This window comes from Siphateles boraxobius, unplaced genomic scaffold (genome assembly GCF_051911475.1).
Source record: "Siphateles boraxobius isolate OS27281-9 unplaced genomic scaffold, OSU_SipBor_1 104, whole genome shotgun sequence".
NCBI lineage: Eukaryota > Metazoa > Chordata > Actinopteri > Cypriniformes > Leuciscidae > Siphateles > Siphateles boraxobius.
The window spans coordinates 2,112,305-2,132,670 of NW_027508705.1; the positions used below are offsets into that span (position 1 = coordinate 2,112,305).

At 38.6% G+C, this 20,366-nt stretch overlaps 1 protein-coding gene across 7 annotated transcripts in view; it reads left to right on the forward strand.

The window, feature by feature from the left end:
* cul9 (cullin 9) overlaps positions 1–20,366 on the forward strand; it is a 70,453-nt gene that overhangs the window by 38,152 nt on the left and 11,935 nt on the right. For 4 of the 7 annotated variants that reach the window (XM_077246829.1, XM_077246846.1, XM_077246871.1 and 1 more), the window contains 13 exons: positions 1,521–1,706; positions 1,881–1,910; positions 2,848–2,978; positions 3,290–3,472; positions 4,562–4,719; positions 4,940–5,138; positions 6,044–6,215; positions 6,343–6,488; positions 6,579–6,708; positions 13,720–13,922; positions 14,951–15,210; positions 17,214–17,586; positions 18,786–18,926. In XM_077246829.1, coding sequence (XP_077102944.1) covers positions 1,521–1,706; positions 1,881–1,910; positions 2,848–2,978; positions 3,290–3,472; positions 4,562–4,719; positions 4,940–5,138; positions 6,044–6,215; positions 6,343–6,488; positions 6,579–6,708; positions 13,720–13,922; positions 14,951–15,210; positions 17,214–17,586; positions 18,786–18,926 — 2,312 coding nt within the window. The remainder of the gene's footprint in view (positions 1–1,520; positions 1,707–1,880; positions 1,911–2,847; positions 2,979–3,289; positions 3,473–4,561; positions 4,720–4,939; positions 5,139–6,043; positions 6,216–6,342; positions 6,489–6,578; positions 6,709–13,719; positions 13,923–14,950; positions 15,211–17,213; positions 17,587–18,785; positions 18,927–20,366) is intronic. The other 3 variants (XM_077246837.1, XM_077246852.1, XM_077246881.1) reach the window with 1 other exon arrangement.

Genomic DNA, 20,366 nt, shown 5'->3' on the forward strand with positions numbered 1-20,366 from the left:
ACAGTTGAAGACTGAAAAAATGTTGCCTGATCTGATGAGTCTCGATTTCTGTTGAGACATTCAGATGGTAGAGTCAGAATTTGGCGTAAACAGAATGAGAACATGGATGCATCATGCCTTGTTACCACTGTGCAGGCTGGTTGTGGTGGTGTAATGGTGTGGGGGATATTTTCTTGGCACACTTTAGGCCCCTTAGTGCCAATTGGGCATTGTTTAAATGCCACGGCCTACCTGAGCATTGTTTCTGACCATGTCCATCCCTTCATGGCCACCATGTACCCATCCTCTGATGGCTACTCCCAGCAGGATAATGCACCATGTCACAAAGCTCGAATCATTTCAAACTGGTTTCTTGAACATGACAATGAGTTCACTGTACTAAAATGGCCCCCACAGTCACCAGATCTCAACTCAATCGAGCATCTTTGGGATGTGGTGGAACGGGAGCTTCGTGCCCTGGATGTGCATCCCACAAATCTCCATCAACTACAAGATGCTATCCTATCAATATGGGCCAACATTTCTAAAGAATGCTTTCAGCACCTTGTTGAATCAATGCCACGTAGAATTAAGGCAGTTCTGAAGGCGAAAGGGGGTCAAACACAGTATTAGTATGGTGTTCCTAATAATACTTTAGGTGAGTGTATATTGACGCTGAAAAAAGGTTTTCTTTTCAAATGTGCTTGGATAAATCTGGTATCTCCAGATTTGTGAAATATAAACTGTGGGTGGTTCATGTTATTTTCAAGTATGATTTGGATTAAAGGGGACCTCTTGGCATTTTACAATTTACTTGATTTTATTTTTTGGGTCTACTAGAATAGGTTTTCATAGGCTATGAAAGTAGCCTATGAAGTTCATCTAATAAAAGACATTATTTTTCACCATATCTTACATTGTTGCAGCATTGTTGAGAGCGATATTTTTGTCATAGTATCCTTTCAATGGTTAAAATACCCAGTCATTGCATGTGCTCCACTTTATTTGTACAGTTTTGTTTTATTAGTTTATTTACATTTATCTATTTACCTTTTATAGAATATGATAGATGATGATTAAGATACTGTTTGATAAGTGAGATCTCTGATTGTATTCCTTGAAAACCAAAAAAGTAGTGCTTGAAAGGTCCTCAAGTCCTGGAATTTCATTTTACAGTATCTGTACAAACCCTGTCTCTCCCCTTATCATAACCGTGAATTTCAGCACACTACTAATACTACTAAACCCGGCCTCATCTCTTATTTTGGCATATGCCTTGGGTGGGAATTATTCTAATGAGGAATATTGTGAGATGTTTGTTCCCAGAAGAAAACTCAAGGCTACATTGGAGGCGTTTCAGGGAGTTCAGGAACTATGACACTCGTATAGGGAATTACTCCCGCTAGAGTGACTTTTTACTTTTGTAACTTTCCAGACCTTTTCCCATGCTCAAACAGTACCCTTACACTCTAAAGAAAGTTGATAATGTAAAAAAGTATAATAGGACCCCTTTAAATTTCTTATATTCTTCTTTACAACAGAGACTTCTACTCTCAGCCCTCTGTCTTGGTTGATGAATGAGTATTTAGAGAACGCTGAATCCTCCAAGAGGTGTAAGAGCTCAGCCTCCATCTTCAACTCTCGTGTGCGGCGTCTCACTCATTTGCTTGTTCATGTGGACACCAGCACAGTTGATACAGAAGAGCTCAAACCTCCCATCAAATCCAGTGAGTGACTTCAAAACTACAATAGTTCCTTCTATAGACTGGAGTGCCACTATTGTGGGTTACTTTTATGCGTATGAGACATATTTGTATATTTGGTGGTCCTGTTTTGTAAGTCTCCTCTAGATTGTGTTAAATGAAAGCAGCTTTATTTCAAGGTGTTTTTCTTGTTTTCAGAAGGTATCAACAGAAGCAGAGATTTAAAGAGTAAGTAATAGTGTAGGCAAAATGCCTATTTATTTATTTCTATTTAGTTCTGCTGTCTCTTTTATTTATTTTTTAATTCCTCTGGCTTCTTATTGAAAATGCTAGTAGGGCTGCACAATTTGCTAACGATAATCCACTCAAAATTGTTATTTGTTGTAAAAAATATTGTGATTCTCAATTTGAACTGCAATATGAAAAACATCTATTTGTTGCTTGGATATCAAGATATGAAGGGAAAAAAGCATTAACTATATTGAAACCGCAGCTTTCATGGTCACATGTGTGTTCAAATACTGCAAATTACCAATTCCTGTTTATCTCCAAAATAAGTCATGTTTTGCCCACATTCTGCTGCCAGTACAAACACTTGAGTCTTTTAACAAAAAACAAAACTCAGACCTCAAAATTCAACCCAGGGAAAATTTTACAATGCAAAGCACTTTTTACTGAAAACCTTTTTCTATTTTGAGTTGACTTTCTTTTCTTTTTTTATGTTCCCATTATTCCAAATCAATGACATGCAGTCAACTCTTCCTTTTCTGTGGTCCAGTAACATTAGATTTGTAGTTTGTAAAGCAAAACAAACTTTCCACCTCCCCAGTTAAATATGAAGCGAGCACATTTTGAGAGCTACTTCGAGACACCGTATCGTCATGCTTAGAAAATGTGCAGTAGACATAAACAAATGCAGCCCGTTCACTTTGAAGTATGCAGAACATGCAAACTAAAGGTTTGATTAAACATCAGCCTTTTGCATTTTTTTAAATCACACACCCATCTTACGAATTTGATCGTCACTTCAGTTACTTGTGCAGCCCTAATTGCTGGCAGATTGTATTTGCTGATGTTTGGTTGGTAGCCATTTTATGTGTGTGAACATTCTTTTGACATTTGCAGTGACTTGTCAAAGTATTTATTTGCTTTTATTGTGTTACAGATGGTAAAGAGGGAAAGAATAAGGAAACAAATGTTGTAAGCTCATCTTCATCCACTACCAAACCAAAAGTGAAGAGTACTAGCAGCATCGCAGGCATTGCTCTGTGCTGGCAGGGTGTCGTTCAGCGACAGGTTAGACATTTATTTTAACTTTGGAGAATTGTAGGATTAAAATATGGCAAAATGTGTTAAAAGGAGCTACTGCCCTTTTATTTGGTAGATGAAAGAATAATTAGTCAGAATACCTGAACAAGCAAGTGACTAATCCTACAAAAATGTATGAAATTTACTGCTGATGCCTAAAATTACACATTTTTCGGGTTACTTGAATAAAAAGATGTTGATGACCATCTGCGTATCTAAACCTAAAATGAACTGTACAAATGCAGATCATGCCTATCAATTCCTAAAATTCTGGCGGACTTTTGTTTGGCTCTTTGCAGGTAAAGTGTTTCCTAGATTCGACATGCAGCCTCTCTGACTTCGTAGAGCGCTACAGGGGAATGTTCCTCCGGCTGAAGAATGCGATGGAGGAACTATTTGGCCAGCACACGGCCTTTGTGCTCGCTCTCCGCCAGGGCTTTTCTGCCGCCTTGCTCCAGCTCTCCATTCTCACCGCTATGCACGTGAGTCAACAGGGAATGCTTGTTGAAAACTACAAAAAAATTTTTATATATATATATTTTATGTTAATATTATTTTAAATGTATTTGTTTAAATGTAAATGTACGTATTTTTTTAAATATTCATATTTTATACAGTACCGTCAAAAGTTTGGAAACTACTATTTGTAATGTTTTTGAAAGAAGTCTGGCTTTCATTTATTTGATCAAAAATACATAAAATAATGTTATTGCAAAATATTATTACTATTTAAAGTAATGGTTTACTATTTTAATACACTAAAATATAATTTATTTCTTTAATAAAGCTGATTTTTCAGCAGCATTAGTCCAGTCTTCAGTGTTGTATGATCCTTCAGAAATCATTCTAATATGCTGATTTATCATCAATGTTGGAAACAGTTGATAAATAAAAAGTTAAATCTTTTGTAACAATATACACTACTGTTCAAAAGTTTGAGGTCAGTGATTTTTTTTTCTTTATTTTCTTTTTTCAAGAAATTAATTTTTATTCAGCAGAGATGTTAGATTAATAAAAAAGTGATGGTAAACATTTATATAGTTTGAAAATATTTCTATTTTGAATTAATTCTGTTCTTTTTAACTTTTTATTCATCAATGAATCCTGAATAAAGTATCACGTTCCAAAAAAATATTAAGCTGCACAACTGTTTCCAACATTGATAATAACGGACTATCAAATCAGAATGAAAGAAATCATTCTAATATGTTACGTATCATGTGACAATGAAGACGGGAGTAATGGCTGATGAATATTCAGCTCTGCATCTCAGAAATAATTATATTTTAAAGTTCATTAAAATAGAAAAACATTATTTAAAATGTTTCTAATATTTCACAATATAAAAAAAAAAATTCTCTATTTTTGATAAAATAAATGCCGGCGTGATGAGCATAAGAACTTATCTCAGAAATATTAAAAATTGAAAATTTTCCAAGCTTTTGACCTGTACTGTACAATACATTTAATATGTTTATATTAAAGACTATTTTTGGACCATTTAAGATGTTTTTCATTGCAATGAGAATTTGAATTTCTTTTAATATATTTATTCAATAACTTCCTTAAAGGTGAGTGAACGGTTTGCACAGTACATCGACAAGATGATCCAGGAAAGTGGAGGGGACTCTGGGAATGTGGACACCTTGAACCAGCTTCAGCAATTCATGGAGCCCATGCTGTTCCTTTCCGGTCTGGAGCTCGCCAACACCTTCGAGCATTTTTACAGGTGTGAACAATTTTGGCTAAGTCCCCTCAATCTGCCAGACTTGCCGACTTTAATCGTTTTACCCCCCAATCAGCTGAATTATTTTATCTTCCAAACAGCCATTGTTGACCAGTAGATTAAATATCAAGGCTCAAGAAAATTTCTCTGGGAAAATGCAGGTTATTAATATGGTTCTGTTCACACCGTTTTTCATGTTGTACATTTCTTCCTCCGTGTTCAGGTACTATCTGGGTGATCGGTTGTTGGGTCAGGGGAAGGTGTGGCTAGAGAGCGCCGTGGTTGAGCATATCGGTACCTGCTTTCCAAACCGGTTTCCACAGCAGATGCTGACCAACCTCAGTGAATCTGAGGAACTTCAACAGGAGTTTCATCTTTACCGTTTACAGCAGCTGGACAAAAATCTGGAGGACTTTGAGGAGGTGACTAATAAAATAATCTTATGCAAGATCGAGGAAATGGCAAATATTGTATCACTGGCTAAGGCTACGTTCAGACCATATCCGAATTTGTCTTTTTTTTTTTTTTTGGCTCGCATTTTTTTACCTTCATATTTGGCCCTGAATCCGATACAAGTCAGATGTTTTGCAGTGCGACCTCAATCTGAAGAGTCATATCGGAATTAATGCGACTTTTATGTCACTGTAGATCAGCATTTGTCACATTTCTGTGCTCATGGTAGTCACTTGAAGGATTTTACATACCTGAAATTATCATGACTGTTGCATAAGGTAGTCAGTGAAGGACAGTGACGTGTCAGAGCTCACAAAAAAAAAAAAAACTTTTTGCATCCTCGTCTTAGTTTTTTTATATTGCCTGCGCATAAATTTGTGGGCAAAATAAATTTTAGCATGATGCCAAGAGACTTTCTTATATTATGTTTCCACCACAAAATAAAAAAGGTAACTTCGACTTTTTAATCTCACAATTCTGCACATTTTTACAGTAGTTGCAAGTTTATATACAGCAATTCTGACTTTTCTGTCAGACTTGTGAGATATAAAGTCATAATTGTGGCAAAAAAAATTCAGTAGTCAGTAGGACAGCTTTAGGAAACTGCTCTAGAACAGGGATGAGCAATTTCGGTCCTGAAGAGTCACTGTCCTGCAATGTTCAGCTCCAAACCTGATAAAAGCTCACCTGCCTGTAGCTTTCTATTAATCCTGAAGACATTGATTATCTTGTTCAGGTGTGTTTTATTAGAGTTGGAGCTAAACTCTGCAGCAGAGTGGCCCTCGGGGACCAAAGTTACCCATCCCTGTTGTAAAATTATCTGGTCCTTTTAAATGATAACAGTGAATTTTGTTGTTCATCACGTTTTGATCAGATGATGGATGAAGTTGTGTCTGAACCCGAGGAAGAGAGTGACGTGAAAGTATTGGTGTTGTCGCCACGTTGCTGGGTTGTGTCGGCTCCTTGCTACCTCGAGGACCCCAGCAAACACTTCCCTACTCAACTCTGCAATTACCTGGCTGAGTTCACAGAGTTTTACTCCAACGGTTAGTTGAAATCCCACTGTACTGATATGTAATCTCTTGCATTGCTCATGATACAGCTGGTAGGGCATTTAATCTGGTGATTCTCCCGTAGTTTGAATGTTAACGTGTATGCGTGTCTGTCCTGTAGGGCAGCGCATGTACAGCTTGACCCACAGTAAGCCCCGCCGACTGCAGTGGACGTGGCTCGGTCATGCAGAGCTTCAGTTCGGCTCCTGCACTCTCTACGTCTCCACACTGCAGATGTACATCCTGCTACAGTTCAACCAACATGAGGTATTCTTCCAAGATCAATGCATACCTGGCTGTTATATGAATCTTACTATGAACTAGCTTCAGAAGTGTTCACTCTTTGCTGTTCTGCAGGATGTGAGTGTGGAGATGCTGCAACAGGCCACGGGTCTCTCCGCTGTTATGCTGAGCCATGCCCTCAAACCTCTCACTGCTGAGGAGGGGGTTCTCACACACACCGACTGTAGCCAGGACCCCATGAAAGGTGAGAGCACCTCATTACAACAAAATGAGTAGCCACATCGAATAAAACGTCTCCTTGATTTTTTTTGCTTGGAATACAATAGAGGAAGTATTTTAGGAATCTTAAGCCCCTTTCACACAGAGATTTTGGAAAATACTCTGATAATGTGTTATTTGATTTTGTTTCATTGACAATGCTAGTGATTTTCTGGAATCTTTGTCTGCGTTCATACACATCCTGTAAAGAAACGTGACATTAGGATGTGATGTCTCCTCAGCGTCTTTAAGTTTGCTTATGATCTGCGATTTCTCTCGAGTTCACACCGCCCGATTTTCAAAGTAGTTGGGTCACTGTTCTTTTCACACTGCACGACTATCTGTGGTAACATTCAGTTGCCGCTGTGGGCACACTGCACGATGGATCGGCGACAGGAGGTTTCACAATGCGTGACTTTACAAAAGAAAGAGTCGCCGACAACTTCTGTCTGATCCGCAAACTATGTTTCACAACCAAACACACAAGAGAAGTGATAAGGAAATAATGCAAGATCACACAAACGTGAGACTGAAATTGTTATTAAAGGATTATGCAGGGTCCCCGCGGATCCTTAAATTAAAAAAATCTAATTTAAGACTTAAGACTTTTTAAGGCCATAAAAAGTCTTAAACAGTCTTAAACAGGCAATTTGACTTAGACATATCTAAATGATTTCCAAATTAAGACTATCTAATTAGCGTACTTTTTTATTTATTATTCGTTCTTTGTGGATTTGCTTGTTCACGTGACATTTCGCGCCAGCATTACGTCTGTATCCTGCACGCGAAACAGCAGGGGAGAAGAAAGTTGGTTAATTTCAGTTCAATTGTAAGTTAATTCTTTATGTGCGATGTGTATTGTCTATTATGATATTGGAATTATTGTTTAGTTTTACTATGCACAAGGCACTGTGAGCTTACATCGCATTTGTTTCTAATGCTTGCTTTCACTGCGTGATGTGTGCAGTTATAGGTAGGCTATGTCCCTAAATGAGTTTTTGTCTCATATTTATATCATATTATGTTATCATACAATATCACATCAGCAAGAGGGCCGTTTTCCCATGCACAATAGCAGATGTGATATTTATTTTATATAACAGTTAAATCATGAACCATAAATGAACATTGTGAGTTGCATAAAAAATATTAACAATATTGTTTGTTTTCCCTGTATTTCGCTGACGAGAATTACAAAATGAAACCGTAGCAGAGTCTCAAAGCAACAGACGGCGATGATTTTTTTTTTTTACTGAAATCTGCGTTTTGAGCAAATCATTTTAACGATTCAATGAACACATTTTCCTGAATGAATCAGCCGTTTGAACAAATCGGTTGAATGAATGACTCCCTAAGACAGTGTTTTGCCGCCGCCTACTGGCGGTTTTAGTTTCACATTTAAAGTAGACTTCAATTAAAATGTTACAATTAGAAATCAGTTCATATTTAAAGATTGAATAAAAAAACTATCTCATAGCTTTATTTATGCAATTGTAAATGGAGTGTAAATATATTAATCCCAGTTCTGATGCTGCTTCTTTGTCTCCTCTGCACTGCAAAGATGGATTTTGATTTAATGATTGAATTTAACTGGTAACGGTGGTATTGTGTTATTATTCTAATAATTTAATTTGAATGTTAAAATTTGACATAAAAGGTGATGCATACCTCTAAGTAAAAAAAAGTCCTTATATAGGTGAAAATGCCCCTGGAAATCAATTTAAGGTTGCAAATATTGCCCGTTAATAAAAATAAAATAAAAAGATTTCTGTCACTGCTGTGAACTTACCACTGCATAGAATATGAGAAATGTGAATATCCTCGTGAGTCAGCTGTCAACAATAGGCCTAAACCAGCCATGGTACCAGTGCAAAAACACAATCAGTAAAATATCATCTATTATGATCAACAAAACGTTGAAAATATCGAGACATATTTTTGTCAATATTGCGCACACCTAATGTAAGGTATTAATTTTGATTTCTTCGGGTCTTAAAAAGCCTTAAATTTGACTTTAAAAAGTGTGCAGATACCCTGTTATGAACTGGATTATTTTATTATTTTATAATGTTTCCTGGGGTGACCTAACCTTATGATGCTAGTATGATATTTATATCAAAAATTGTCATAATTTAGAAATAAAAGGCATTTTCCTATCCTGATTTTAGCCTCTGATTTGTAGGGCTGGGTATCGTAACACAATTTTCGATACCGATACCGGTTCCTGAACGATACTTTTTTCGATACCAATTTTATCAATATAACATTACCTAAAAAAAAAACTTTTATTTTTTCAGTTTGTTGACTTTTTTACACTCATATTTTGAGTCTGTAAAAAAGCACCAATGCTAAAGTTTTCTATGTTTCCTAATCATTTAACAACATGTATTCTTTACTTCAATGAGCTCATTGTTTCTGCCTTAACTTAATGCATTGTTTAACAATGAAACTGAATGAAATTTAATTGAAATGCATTACACACAGTCACCCCTGATAACAGATCACTCTAAATTGTAATTTAGACACATGCATTTTCTGTAAAGCTCATTTGAAACGATATGTTTTGTGAAAAATGCTATACAAATAAATGTGAATTGAATTAAATATAGGCAACTGGGGTGCGGGATATATGCTCACGCTCAGCACACATGACGCTTGCGCAAAGCACTGGCAAAAGTAGCCTAATGATTATGGATGTGTCGGGAAACGATAGCAAGGAGATATTTTAATTGTTTATTAATGAACAAGTGTTTACTAAACGTGTTGGCTGCAAAGATGATTATTGCGAATTTGCGATGCTGACTCGTCATCCCCGAAGTAGTGAACACGCACGCGCCTATATGGATTAGGTAATCAAACTATTTTTTTCTAATTGTTTCGTTTAAAAGTAGACATATTTTGAACATATATAGAACTATTTCTCATGTCTGTGAGGCAAGTATCCTATACGCTGAGTTTTGGTTTATGTAACGCGCTCCAGTTCTTGTAGTCGAAGGTGGATAAACTTTCTACTCTCGAGTGTATTCTGTGCGCTTTTAAGTCCCTTATCAGATTTACCGTGTTGCTGGTCTTGGCAGCAATTATCTTGTCGAAAATATTGCATCGTGTGCTTATGGCATCGAGCCGGGTACATAGGTACACTTTTGATCATTTCCACATATTTTCTATCTATCTGGGTTGGACGCTTACACACACACACACACACACACTCACACACACACTACATCCTCACGTGCGACGAGCCACGTCTCTGGGCAGCCGCGTAAACTAGTGTTTTTCTGCCTCAGCCAATCATGCTGCATGTTTATTGTTTAACTGACGTTGACGAGATTAACCACTTAGGTACCGAAACTTGGTACCGAAAAACAAGACATGTTTCGATACTCGGTAGTATCGAGGCAATTCGGTCGGTACCTAAAAAGTACCGAACTCGGTACCCAGCCCTACTGATTGGAATGCTGTTTGAAGGGGCGTGTCTGTGTGAGACTCCAGTGTATTCGCCCACTGCTGTGATTGGCTGACATGTTTGCATATGAAATAGCTAACATTACATGTGAAACTCCCTCTCGAAATCTTTTACTACGTTTTTACTATTACAGCTATCGAGATTAACGAATTGTGAAAAGTAATGATTAAAACATATTTATTTAAATCTATTCCCATCACTTGAAAGGTTGCAGTGATGAGCATGACAGACAGTCTGTTGATCATGTGAATGAAGTGATTTTCATCATTGCAGTGCAATTTATGCACTCTCTGGAATGCTTTCACCAAATAACAATGCAAAAATATGTAAATACAGTAAGAGCTTTGTTGTGCAGTGTAACAGTGTCATTGATTTCATAACGCATTTTGGCAAGTGTCCAGATAAACTCGCACTGTGTCAGAAATCACTGATCACAGATCAGGCATTAGAATAAACATGGTTACTTGCATGTTTTATGGCGTTGCTGGCAGATCCATACCTTAAAAGTCTGTTTACAAAGCTTGTGGCGAAATTGCGACTACCTAATAATCCAAAGTAAAATGCAACGAATACAAACAAATAATGCCCTCCTGAGTTGAAAAAAAACACACACACACATTCCTCGCATCAGGATTGTTTGGAAGGTAATGGTATTGATCCTGGGTCGAACTTTACTCTTACTCATGTCGGGAGCAGCCATATCACCCTGTAGCCCAAGGGTGGTTAGTACCTGGATGGGAGACCTCCTGAGAAAACTAGATTGCTGCTGGAAGAGGTGTTAGTGAGGCCAGTAGGGGGTGCTCACCCTGTGGTCTGTGTGGGTCCTAACGCCCCAGTAAAGGGATACTATACTGTCAAAGAGCACCGTCCTTCGGATGAGACGTTAAACCGAGGTCCTGACTCTCTGTGGTCACAAAAAATCCCTTGATGTCTTTCGAAAGAGTAGGAGTGTAGTCCCGGCATCCTGGCCCAATTTGCCCAGTGGCCTCTGTCCATCATGGCCTCCTAATCATCCCCATATATATACTAATTGGCTTCATCACTCTGTGTCCTCTCCACCAGTAAGCTGGTGTGTGGTGGGCGTTCTGGCGCAATATGGCTGCTGTGGCATCAAACAGGTGATGCTGCACATTGGTGGTGGTTGAGGAGATTCCCCCTTCAATGTAAAGCGCTTTGAGTGTCGAGAAAAGCGCTATATAAATGTAATTTATTATTATTATGCCACCATTCACTAACGCTCCAGTGGGTGGCGCCAAAGACGCAGTGATGTAGACGTAGGCGTTGATATTCTTCTGCAAAGGCGGTCTTTCGCTGCCCTATGACTTCTTAAATCACCATTTTTGAGATCCTGTCGTTTTCTAGCCTTGATTTCGAATAAAATCTGTTTTTGGAATAACAAGGAAGTTTTTAGTTTTGAAACTTGCATGATATTTTTATAGAATAACGACATCTTAACTGTCAAAAGATCAAGGAAATTTTGAATTCTCAGACCATGACCCCTTTAAAAATGATAGCCTGCAAGAAGCTTGATCCAAAATTGTCTGTGATTTGTTGGGCTGGACCCGAATATTCGTTCGGTGGGTTGGTATTTGATTTGAAAATGTGACATTCGAATATTTGTTTTTTTTGTTGTTGTTTTTTTGCACACCTGGCATCCCCCTCAAAACCGTTCTCATTCGCGCTTGAATATGTTTTACACTATAAAATCTGGTGAAATATTATACTTAACATATAACTTCGTTATAGCTACTTAATAAATATATTTGCTTCTTCTTGGACCACTAAAAGTCTTCCTGCAACGGGAGTATTCTCTGGCTAGAGCGCAGAACATGTGCTGGACAGAAGTGTATGGCCAGAAGTGCCTGAGCTTGTATTTTGGTTTAAGCTGCGTTGCTTTGCCATTGTGGAAAATAGAATAATAGAAACAAAATGTATTATCCTTTTTACCCGTCATTATCAATCTAAATTAATCTTATGCGAAATATAGGAGAAATTTAGTTTTTCTATATTTAAATTTCGTTTTTAATTTTTTTTAATTTAAATTTCATTTTTATTTAAATCTACCCTACTTTGTCAGTGAGAAAAATATTATAAGACTACCTTATTAAAAATATTGCTTAAGTTAACAGACCTGTGTGTGTGTGTTTGTTTTATATCGGTTCTGAGCTCGCAAGCTCTAGATTCCGGGAGATTTGAACTAATTTGCGGGCATCAGGGAGCCGCTATCAATATTCGGGAGACTCCCGGAACTTCCGGGAGACTTGGGATGTCTGAGATATATAGAGATTCCGAAGCTTCGAAGCTCAAAAAATGGTATTCGGACCAGCCCTAGAGATTTGCAGCGAAAAGGATAAAGAAAAACAGATTGTGCAGGAGGAAATGGTTGGGAAGACGAGGGGAGAAAGGATTGTGTGTTCAGCAAAGAGAGTTCGGGGAAAATAAATAATTTTGCAATGTGCAGCTGTTGCTGCTGGTCAAGCAAATGTTTGTGCTTTGTTTCTGTTTGATATAATTGTCAATTAAATCTATTAAAATACTGATATTCTTGTCTATATCTCCTCCCCTAACATCCCGCTGTCCTGTGTCTTGCTCTCTCATTGGCTGTAGCTCATTGCCGGTGTAGTTTTCAGTCAGAACACATTCACACAGCAGGATTTTAAATCCCAGACAGGTCCAGATATTTAGCATGCCAAATATGTCACGGGCGTCGTCGGCGACTCTGCGATTCACTCAGATCGCGTCTTTGATAATTCACACTGCCTGATTGTCACACGCGTGAACAAGCACCGGTTTGCCTGTGATTTCGCGATTTGTCTGCGATCTCGCAAAACCTGTCGGCGCGTGAAAATCGGGGCTAAAATCATGCAGTGTGAACTCGGCATAAACTGGCAGACGATCTCAGCTTCAGCATCATCACTACGACACACCCCTTACGGCATTAGTGCGGCCTTTTGTTCACACAGTGTGCCTTTTCGGACTGGTCCCAGCAATGTAACTAGGTCCCCATCCTGGGATCGATCATGGGATCAATCCCGGGATGTGTTTGCGTTCCAAAAGAAAGCACTCTAATAAATTTTATGGGATCAACGCTCTGTTGAAAGGGGCTATATACACTTGCCAGTCAAAAGTTTAGAATTCATAATTTTTGAAAAGTCACTCTCACCAAGGCTGCTTTTATTTAATCAAAAATACAGTAAAAAGGTAATATTGTGATATATTATTACAGTATAAAATAACTGTTTTTATTTTAATTCATTTTAAAATGTAATTTATTCCTGTGATGGCAACAGTAATAATAGTTGGGCTAAAAGTCATCATATTAGAATGTAATGATGCTGAAAATTCAACAGTATATATTAAAATAGTTATTTTAAATTGTAATCTTACATAACATATTAATAATGTGGCAGCTTTGTTGAGCATAAGAGGTTTTCAAAATTGTACCAAACTTTTGACAGGTACTGTCAATTCATGTAAAAATTGGAAATTTGAATCGAATTGAGAAAAAAAACGCTGTGATGATCTTTTCAGGGGTCCTGAGATTGAACAAGAAGTCCCTCTTGCAGAGCTCAGACAGAAACGGTAACCATTTCCTGCTTCCCAAGCAGACCTACCTGAATGTGGATGAAGATGCTGCGCTCACACTAGAGAGGAAGAGGAACTACGTCTACTGTCTCATTGTGCAGATCATGAAGAATGAGAAGGAGATGCATATTGACAATTTGGTGTTTAAGGTAAAGTATGAATCTGCAAAAGAGTCCATGACCTATAAGCTGCCCTTTCGATAAAAAAAAAATTGTTACAATACTCACAAACCTGTTAAGATCATGTCCAGATCATAGTTCATTCCAAAATCAATAGAGATTATGTTTTGCTGTTTGGCCTATTTTAGTACCTCTTTTTTTTAGTATTGTGACATAATTTTCGTGGCATTTAAGCCCATTTTCTAGGGCCCTATGATTTCCGCGATGCAGAAAACGTGGATGGTCTTGCAAAATCCAGTCATAAATTCGGAATTTACTGTATAACTCGAAATTTCATGGAATTTGTCACATTTTTGATGAACAAATAAAAACATGTCAGTACAAATCGCGACTAGTGTCTGTGAATATTAAACCGAAAAAGACTATTTAAATATGAATCCTGCATGTTCTGCGTCTCTGTGTGAATGAATGGCATAGACGTGCGGTTTTCATTTAAAACAACGCGCACTGAAGCGTGCGCCTCACTATATGAGGACATGAATGCATGAACTTTATCTCATAGCCGCTCTGAGGCGCTCATCAACATTTTACTATCGTTAAACTATCGTTATATCATAAACGAACAGAATCCCCCCAAAAAAACGTAAAACGAAAAAAAAATTGAATTGTAATTTTTTTTTTACAAATTTTTTTACTGTTTCCATAGGGCCCTAATTTTCCTTCATATTACTATTATTACTGTAATGCTACAAAAATCTCATTGCTGTAATGCAAAAACAAAATAAATTATTTAAATTGAAAAGTATTTACATAATGATACCATTTGTTGTAGTGCTTTTGATGCTGATTTAACTGGTTTCCATCGCCAAAAATATTAAAAAAAAATTGTCATTCAAATCTAATAATCTTAAATGTAGACTATTGTTTTTTTTATTGAAAATATCATTATGTATTTTTTCTTTTGATTAATTATGAACAAATGTGATCATTGAAAGATCTGACACATGTAACTGAAGATGAGAGTTTTTGTGCTCTGCGTGTGTCCTGTGCTGTTGCAGGTGTTGGACAGGTGTCAGAAGCAGGAGGCGGATCGCACTCGCTCCTCGGCTCGCTTCAGCTGCAGCACTACTGACGTGCTGTCCTGCATCATGCATGTCATCAACAAAGGCTACCTTCTACGCAACGAGGAGAGCCCACACATCGTGGAGTTCTTGATGGAGGACCCGTCCACACCTAGAAAGGGCCAGGCGCAGTTCTCCTTTAAGATCGACGGGAAAAAAAGCTCCGCAAGCAGCGGCGGCAGCAATGCCGACACCAGGTGTGCTGATGACCCTTAACCCTTGAACCCTAGACCCGCGTGCAAGAAAGGAGGCGAAGAACGTGGCTTTCATTGAAGTTTTTCCCCTCCCTTCTCAGGGCTTTTCTTTTTCTGAAACGAGAGATGCACTGATGCCAAACAGTTGCTCTCGTCGCGCAAGTACCTTGTCTGTCCGGTTTCTTTTTTTTTTTGGTTGTAAGCTCTTTAAATTTCCTGTGTGTCCTGCTCAATTCCAAAACCTAGTGAGCTGCCTACCTAGACGCATGCTACCTAGACATGATGCGATTTAGGAAGATGTGCAGCATGAATAACAATGTTTTGTCATTAACTAACATCAAACACTGTTGGAATCAGTTGTGTGTTGAGTGTCCCATGCAGAGAGCTATTTGTGGGGTATGTGGAGCCGCTGCCCATGTAGAGCATTCACATCATTCAAGAGGTTTTGTGTGCCATAAAAGGTAGACAGCAAGGCAGCTCACTAGTTCTCAGATCAGTCTGTGTGTGAGCCAGGATTTTCACTTTGGCACAGGAAGTGTTTTGCTGCTTGTCTTTACTTTATCTGTTTTGATCTGGTTTAACTTCTGCAGTTGCACTAACTATGACCTACGCAAGGACAGATCTAGTCCATTCCTCATGGGTCAGTGCAAATATTGCCGTCAGCCAATTCAATGCCTTAAGAGATGCTCTTTTTCTTATTTTAAATAGCACTAACATTTGGGATCATCAGTGGACTGAAATTCAGTCCTGTTATAAATTGAAGGCGGCTCCTTTCCTGCCTGTGCCGTAGTTGAAGGGTTAGTGCATTAATTCATTTACCCATAAGACTTTCCTTCATCTTCTGAACACAAATGAAGATATTTTGTTATATGGAATTATATTTTAATCTCCCTCCATTGAAAGTCCATGCAACTAAAACTTTCCTGTATTAAAAAGTTCAGAATAACATCATAAGGAATCAATATTAATTGAGTGGTTTAATCCAAATCTCCTGAAGATTTAGGCTCTTATTCACATATAAACATTGATCAATGCACATAGAGCACATCTATGGTCAAATGCAGCTGAACTGTACTTGAGTGACGACATACAAACCTCATTGGTTGCGTGTCGAACGAGCGTTTGAGCTTCTGTTTACCATATTTAGTGTGCTCTGTGTGTTAATGTTTATATACCTGAATGTATAAAGGACTAAATTAAATCTGTTTTGAAGATTAACAAAAGTCTTATGGCTTTGGAATAACATATCAGTAAATGATGACAGAACTTTCAGTTGTGGGTGAACTAAACCTAAAGGAGTCACTCTTCTAGGAATTTGTTCTTTCTTTTTGTCCACTTTTTTTAAATAAAAAATCAAATACTTATGTTTCACCACAGAATTTTAGCATAGATATGCTAGATATGTTGAAAAAGGTGATTTAAGGCATTTATGTTTAATACATAAATAAAGATTTTAAATTTTGAATCCTGTTTGTTGCTCATTTATTCAATGTAAAAAATAATGAATCATTTTATTTAGCTGTATGAATCACTATTTTGTAATTCACACATTCATACTTATCTAAAATAGGTTCATATCCCTAAATTTATCCAGGATGTGCAAGTTTGTATAATTTTAAAGCTGATATTTCATACAAATTTTATGATTTTATATCAATACAGAGAAATCATTCTGTTGGTACCTTATTAAAAACTGATGACCATCAGCAAGTTCAAATCTATATTTGATCAGGATAAATGTTGTAGCTTTTATGTGGTAATAAATGTTAATGAGCAAGTCCACATGGAACAGCACTGCAGAGTTCCACAGAATTGGAAAACTATTAATCCTTTTGCTACCAATGAAAGTGTGTTTAATGTTTCCATGTCTTAATGTGGAAAGGTCTGCAGATTCTGTCTGGGCCTGCTTTTAAGAATCAAAATGCTCTTCCCTGAGAAACTCATGTGTCTCAAGTCCGTATAATGACGTTTTATATATATGTGTGTGTGTGTGTGTGCCTCTGCAGCCTGGGAGGCCTGATAGATCCCCCGCAGCACCCGGAGGACGGCGTGCTGGAGGCGGTGCTGTTCTCCATGGGTCGCACAATGACTCAAGAGGAGGTGAAGCAGCTGATGCAGCGCACCGTTCAGCAGGTGGCGGGAACCCTGAGCCTGGATTTGGACCGGGCCGAGCATCTGCTCATACATTGCAAATGGAACGTGGACTTGTTGATCCAGCGCTACACTGATGACCCAGACGCCCTGGTCCTGGCTGCCGGCCTCAAGATCCGCAACCCCCAGCCGGCCCCGGGCCCCGTGGCCCAATGCCCCGTGTGCCTTTCCCAGTCCAAAGAGAGTGACCCCCCTCCCATGCTCTGCTGCATGCATTACTGCTGCAGGGTGAGTGTGCGGTTAAAACCTTTTCAGAATACACTACCGTACTAAAGTTTGGCAGCGGTATGAATTTTTTTTTTTTTTACAAAAGATGTCTTTTTCAAATAAATGCTGCTTTAATAATTTTCTGTTCATTAATTTTTTTTAAAGAATCACAGTATTGCACTGCACAAATGTTTCCAACATTGATGATAAGAAATGATTAAGCAGCAAAATAGCATATTAGAAGGATTTCTAAAGGATCATGTGACCTGAAGACTGCTGCAAATTCAGCTTTGTTTCACAGGAATACATTTTTTTTTTAAAGCTGTTTTAAATAGTGGTGCAGGTATGCCATCAGAACACAGAAGTCTAATTCACTGCTGGTTCCTTTGAGATTTTCCTATGGGTTTTATGTCTAAAATAAAGCCAGTGGTAAACATAACATACAACGTACACTGCACACACTCGCACCCCAAGTCTTATCAAGTTGCTTATTAAAAAACGAAAAATGTATACATTTACAATTAACGTTTTTAAAAATGAACATACCTGCTTCTAAATTCGCGTTTTCGCTATGTGTGTGTGCGATATATGTTGTAGAACAAAAGTCAACTTATGTTTACCACAGGCTTTATTTTAGACCTAAATCAAAAACCCCAATTATAAAACCCAATAGAAAAATCTCAAAGGAACCAGCAACGAATTAGGCGACTAATTAGTCTGGGTTGTGATGTCATATCTTCACCACCCTATTGTAATAATATTTTAGAATTGAACCCTATTTTTGATCAAATAAATGCAGTCTTGGGTAAGCAATAAGAGACGACTTTCAAAAACCATTAAATTCTTACCAACCCCAAACTTTTGAATAATTTCCAGTGCTTAATGCTTATATTTTATGCAAAGCTATGATTTTCTAGATGTGATTGCTAGTCCGTTGCAGAGGGAGGAATATTCTAATTTTCTGAAGCATTTGATTTTGTTTAGTGCAAGTGGATCACAAATATTTTAGTCAATTTTCATGGAAGAAAAGACATGTTCATATGAACAAATTAAATTGTCATTTTTGGGGAGATATACCATATTCAGTAGATGATGTTCATTAATATGTCCGCATAGCTCATGTGTGTTGGTCAATACCCTAATATCTTTTGCTACATGTGACGCTATGCTGAACTGTGCGTTTAGTGATGTTGTCATGCCATTTTTCTGTTTCCCATTAGTCATGCTGGCAGGAGTACCTCAGTGCTCGAATCGAACAGAATCTGGTCATGAACTGCGACTGTCCCATCACAGACTGTCGGGCTCAGCCAACCTCGAAGTTCTTCAACAACATCCTCACTGATAAGGACACCATTGCCAAAGTATGTGCAGGGTCAACACACGCTCTCTCTCTCTCTCTCTCTCTCTCTCTCTCTCTCTCTCTCTCTCTCTCTCTCTCTCTCTCTCTCTCTCTCTCTCTCTCACACACTCACTCTCACACTCTTTCACTCACACTCTTACACTCTTTTACTCACTCACTCTCTCTCTCACACACACACAAACGCTTACACACACTCACTCACGCTCACTCTCTCTCACACACACACTCGCTCACACACTCTCTCTCTCTCACACACACACTCGCTCACACTCTCTCTCTCTCACACACACACACACACTCTCACTCAGTCTCTCACACACACTCTCACTCACACTCTCTCTGACTCGTACAAACACACTCTCACACACTCTATCTCTCACACACTCTCTCTTTCTCTCTCGCACACTCTCTCTCTCTCCCGCACACACACTCACTCTCACACACTCTTTCACTCACTCTCTCACACTCACTCACTCTCTCACACTCACTCACTCTCTCACACACTCACTCTCTCACACACTCACTCTCTCACACACTCACTCACTCACTCACTCTCTCGCAAACACACACTCTTTCACTCACTCACTCTCTCACACACACACACAAACACTCTTACACACACTCGCTCTCTCACTCACACTCTCTCACACACTCACTCTCTCACTCACACACAGACACTCTCACTTTCTCTCTCTGAATCACTCACACACACAATCTCTCACACACACTCTCTCACACACACTTACACACTCACACACTCACTCTCTCTCACAAACTCGCTCACACTCTCACACACACACTCTTTCACTCTCAAATTCTCACTCACACACTCACACAAACACACTCACTCTTTCACACTCACTCACTCTCTCACACTCACTCACACACTCTCTCTCTCACACTCACTCACACACTCTCTCTCTCACACTCACACACACACTCACACACACACTCTTTCACACACTCTCACTCACACACTCACTCACACAAACACACTCACTCACTCACTCTCTCTCTCACACACTCGCTCACTCACTCACACACACACTCACACACACACTCACTCACACACTCTCTCACACTCTCTCTCACACTCTCACACACACACTCTTTCACTCACTCACACAAACACACTCACTTTTTCACTCTCACACTCTCACTCACACACTCACTCACACAAACACGCTCACTCTTTCACTCTCACTCACTCTCTCTCACACACTCGCTCACACTCTCACACACACACTTTCACTCACTCACTCTCACACTCTCACTCACACTCTCACTCACACACTCACTCACACAAAAACACTCACTCTTTCACTCTCACTCACTCTCTCACACTCACTCTCTCACACTCACTCTCTCACACTCACTCTCTCACACACACTCTCACACTCACTCACACACTCACTCACTCACTCACTCACTCACTCTCACA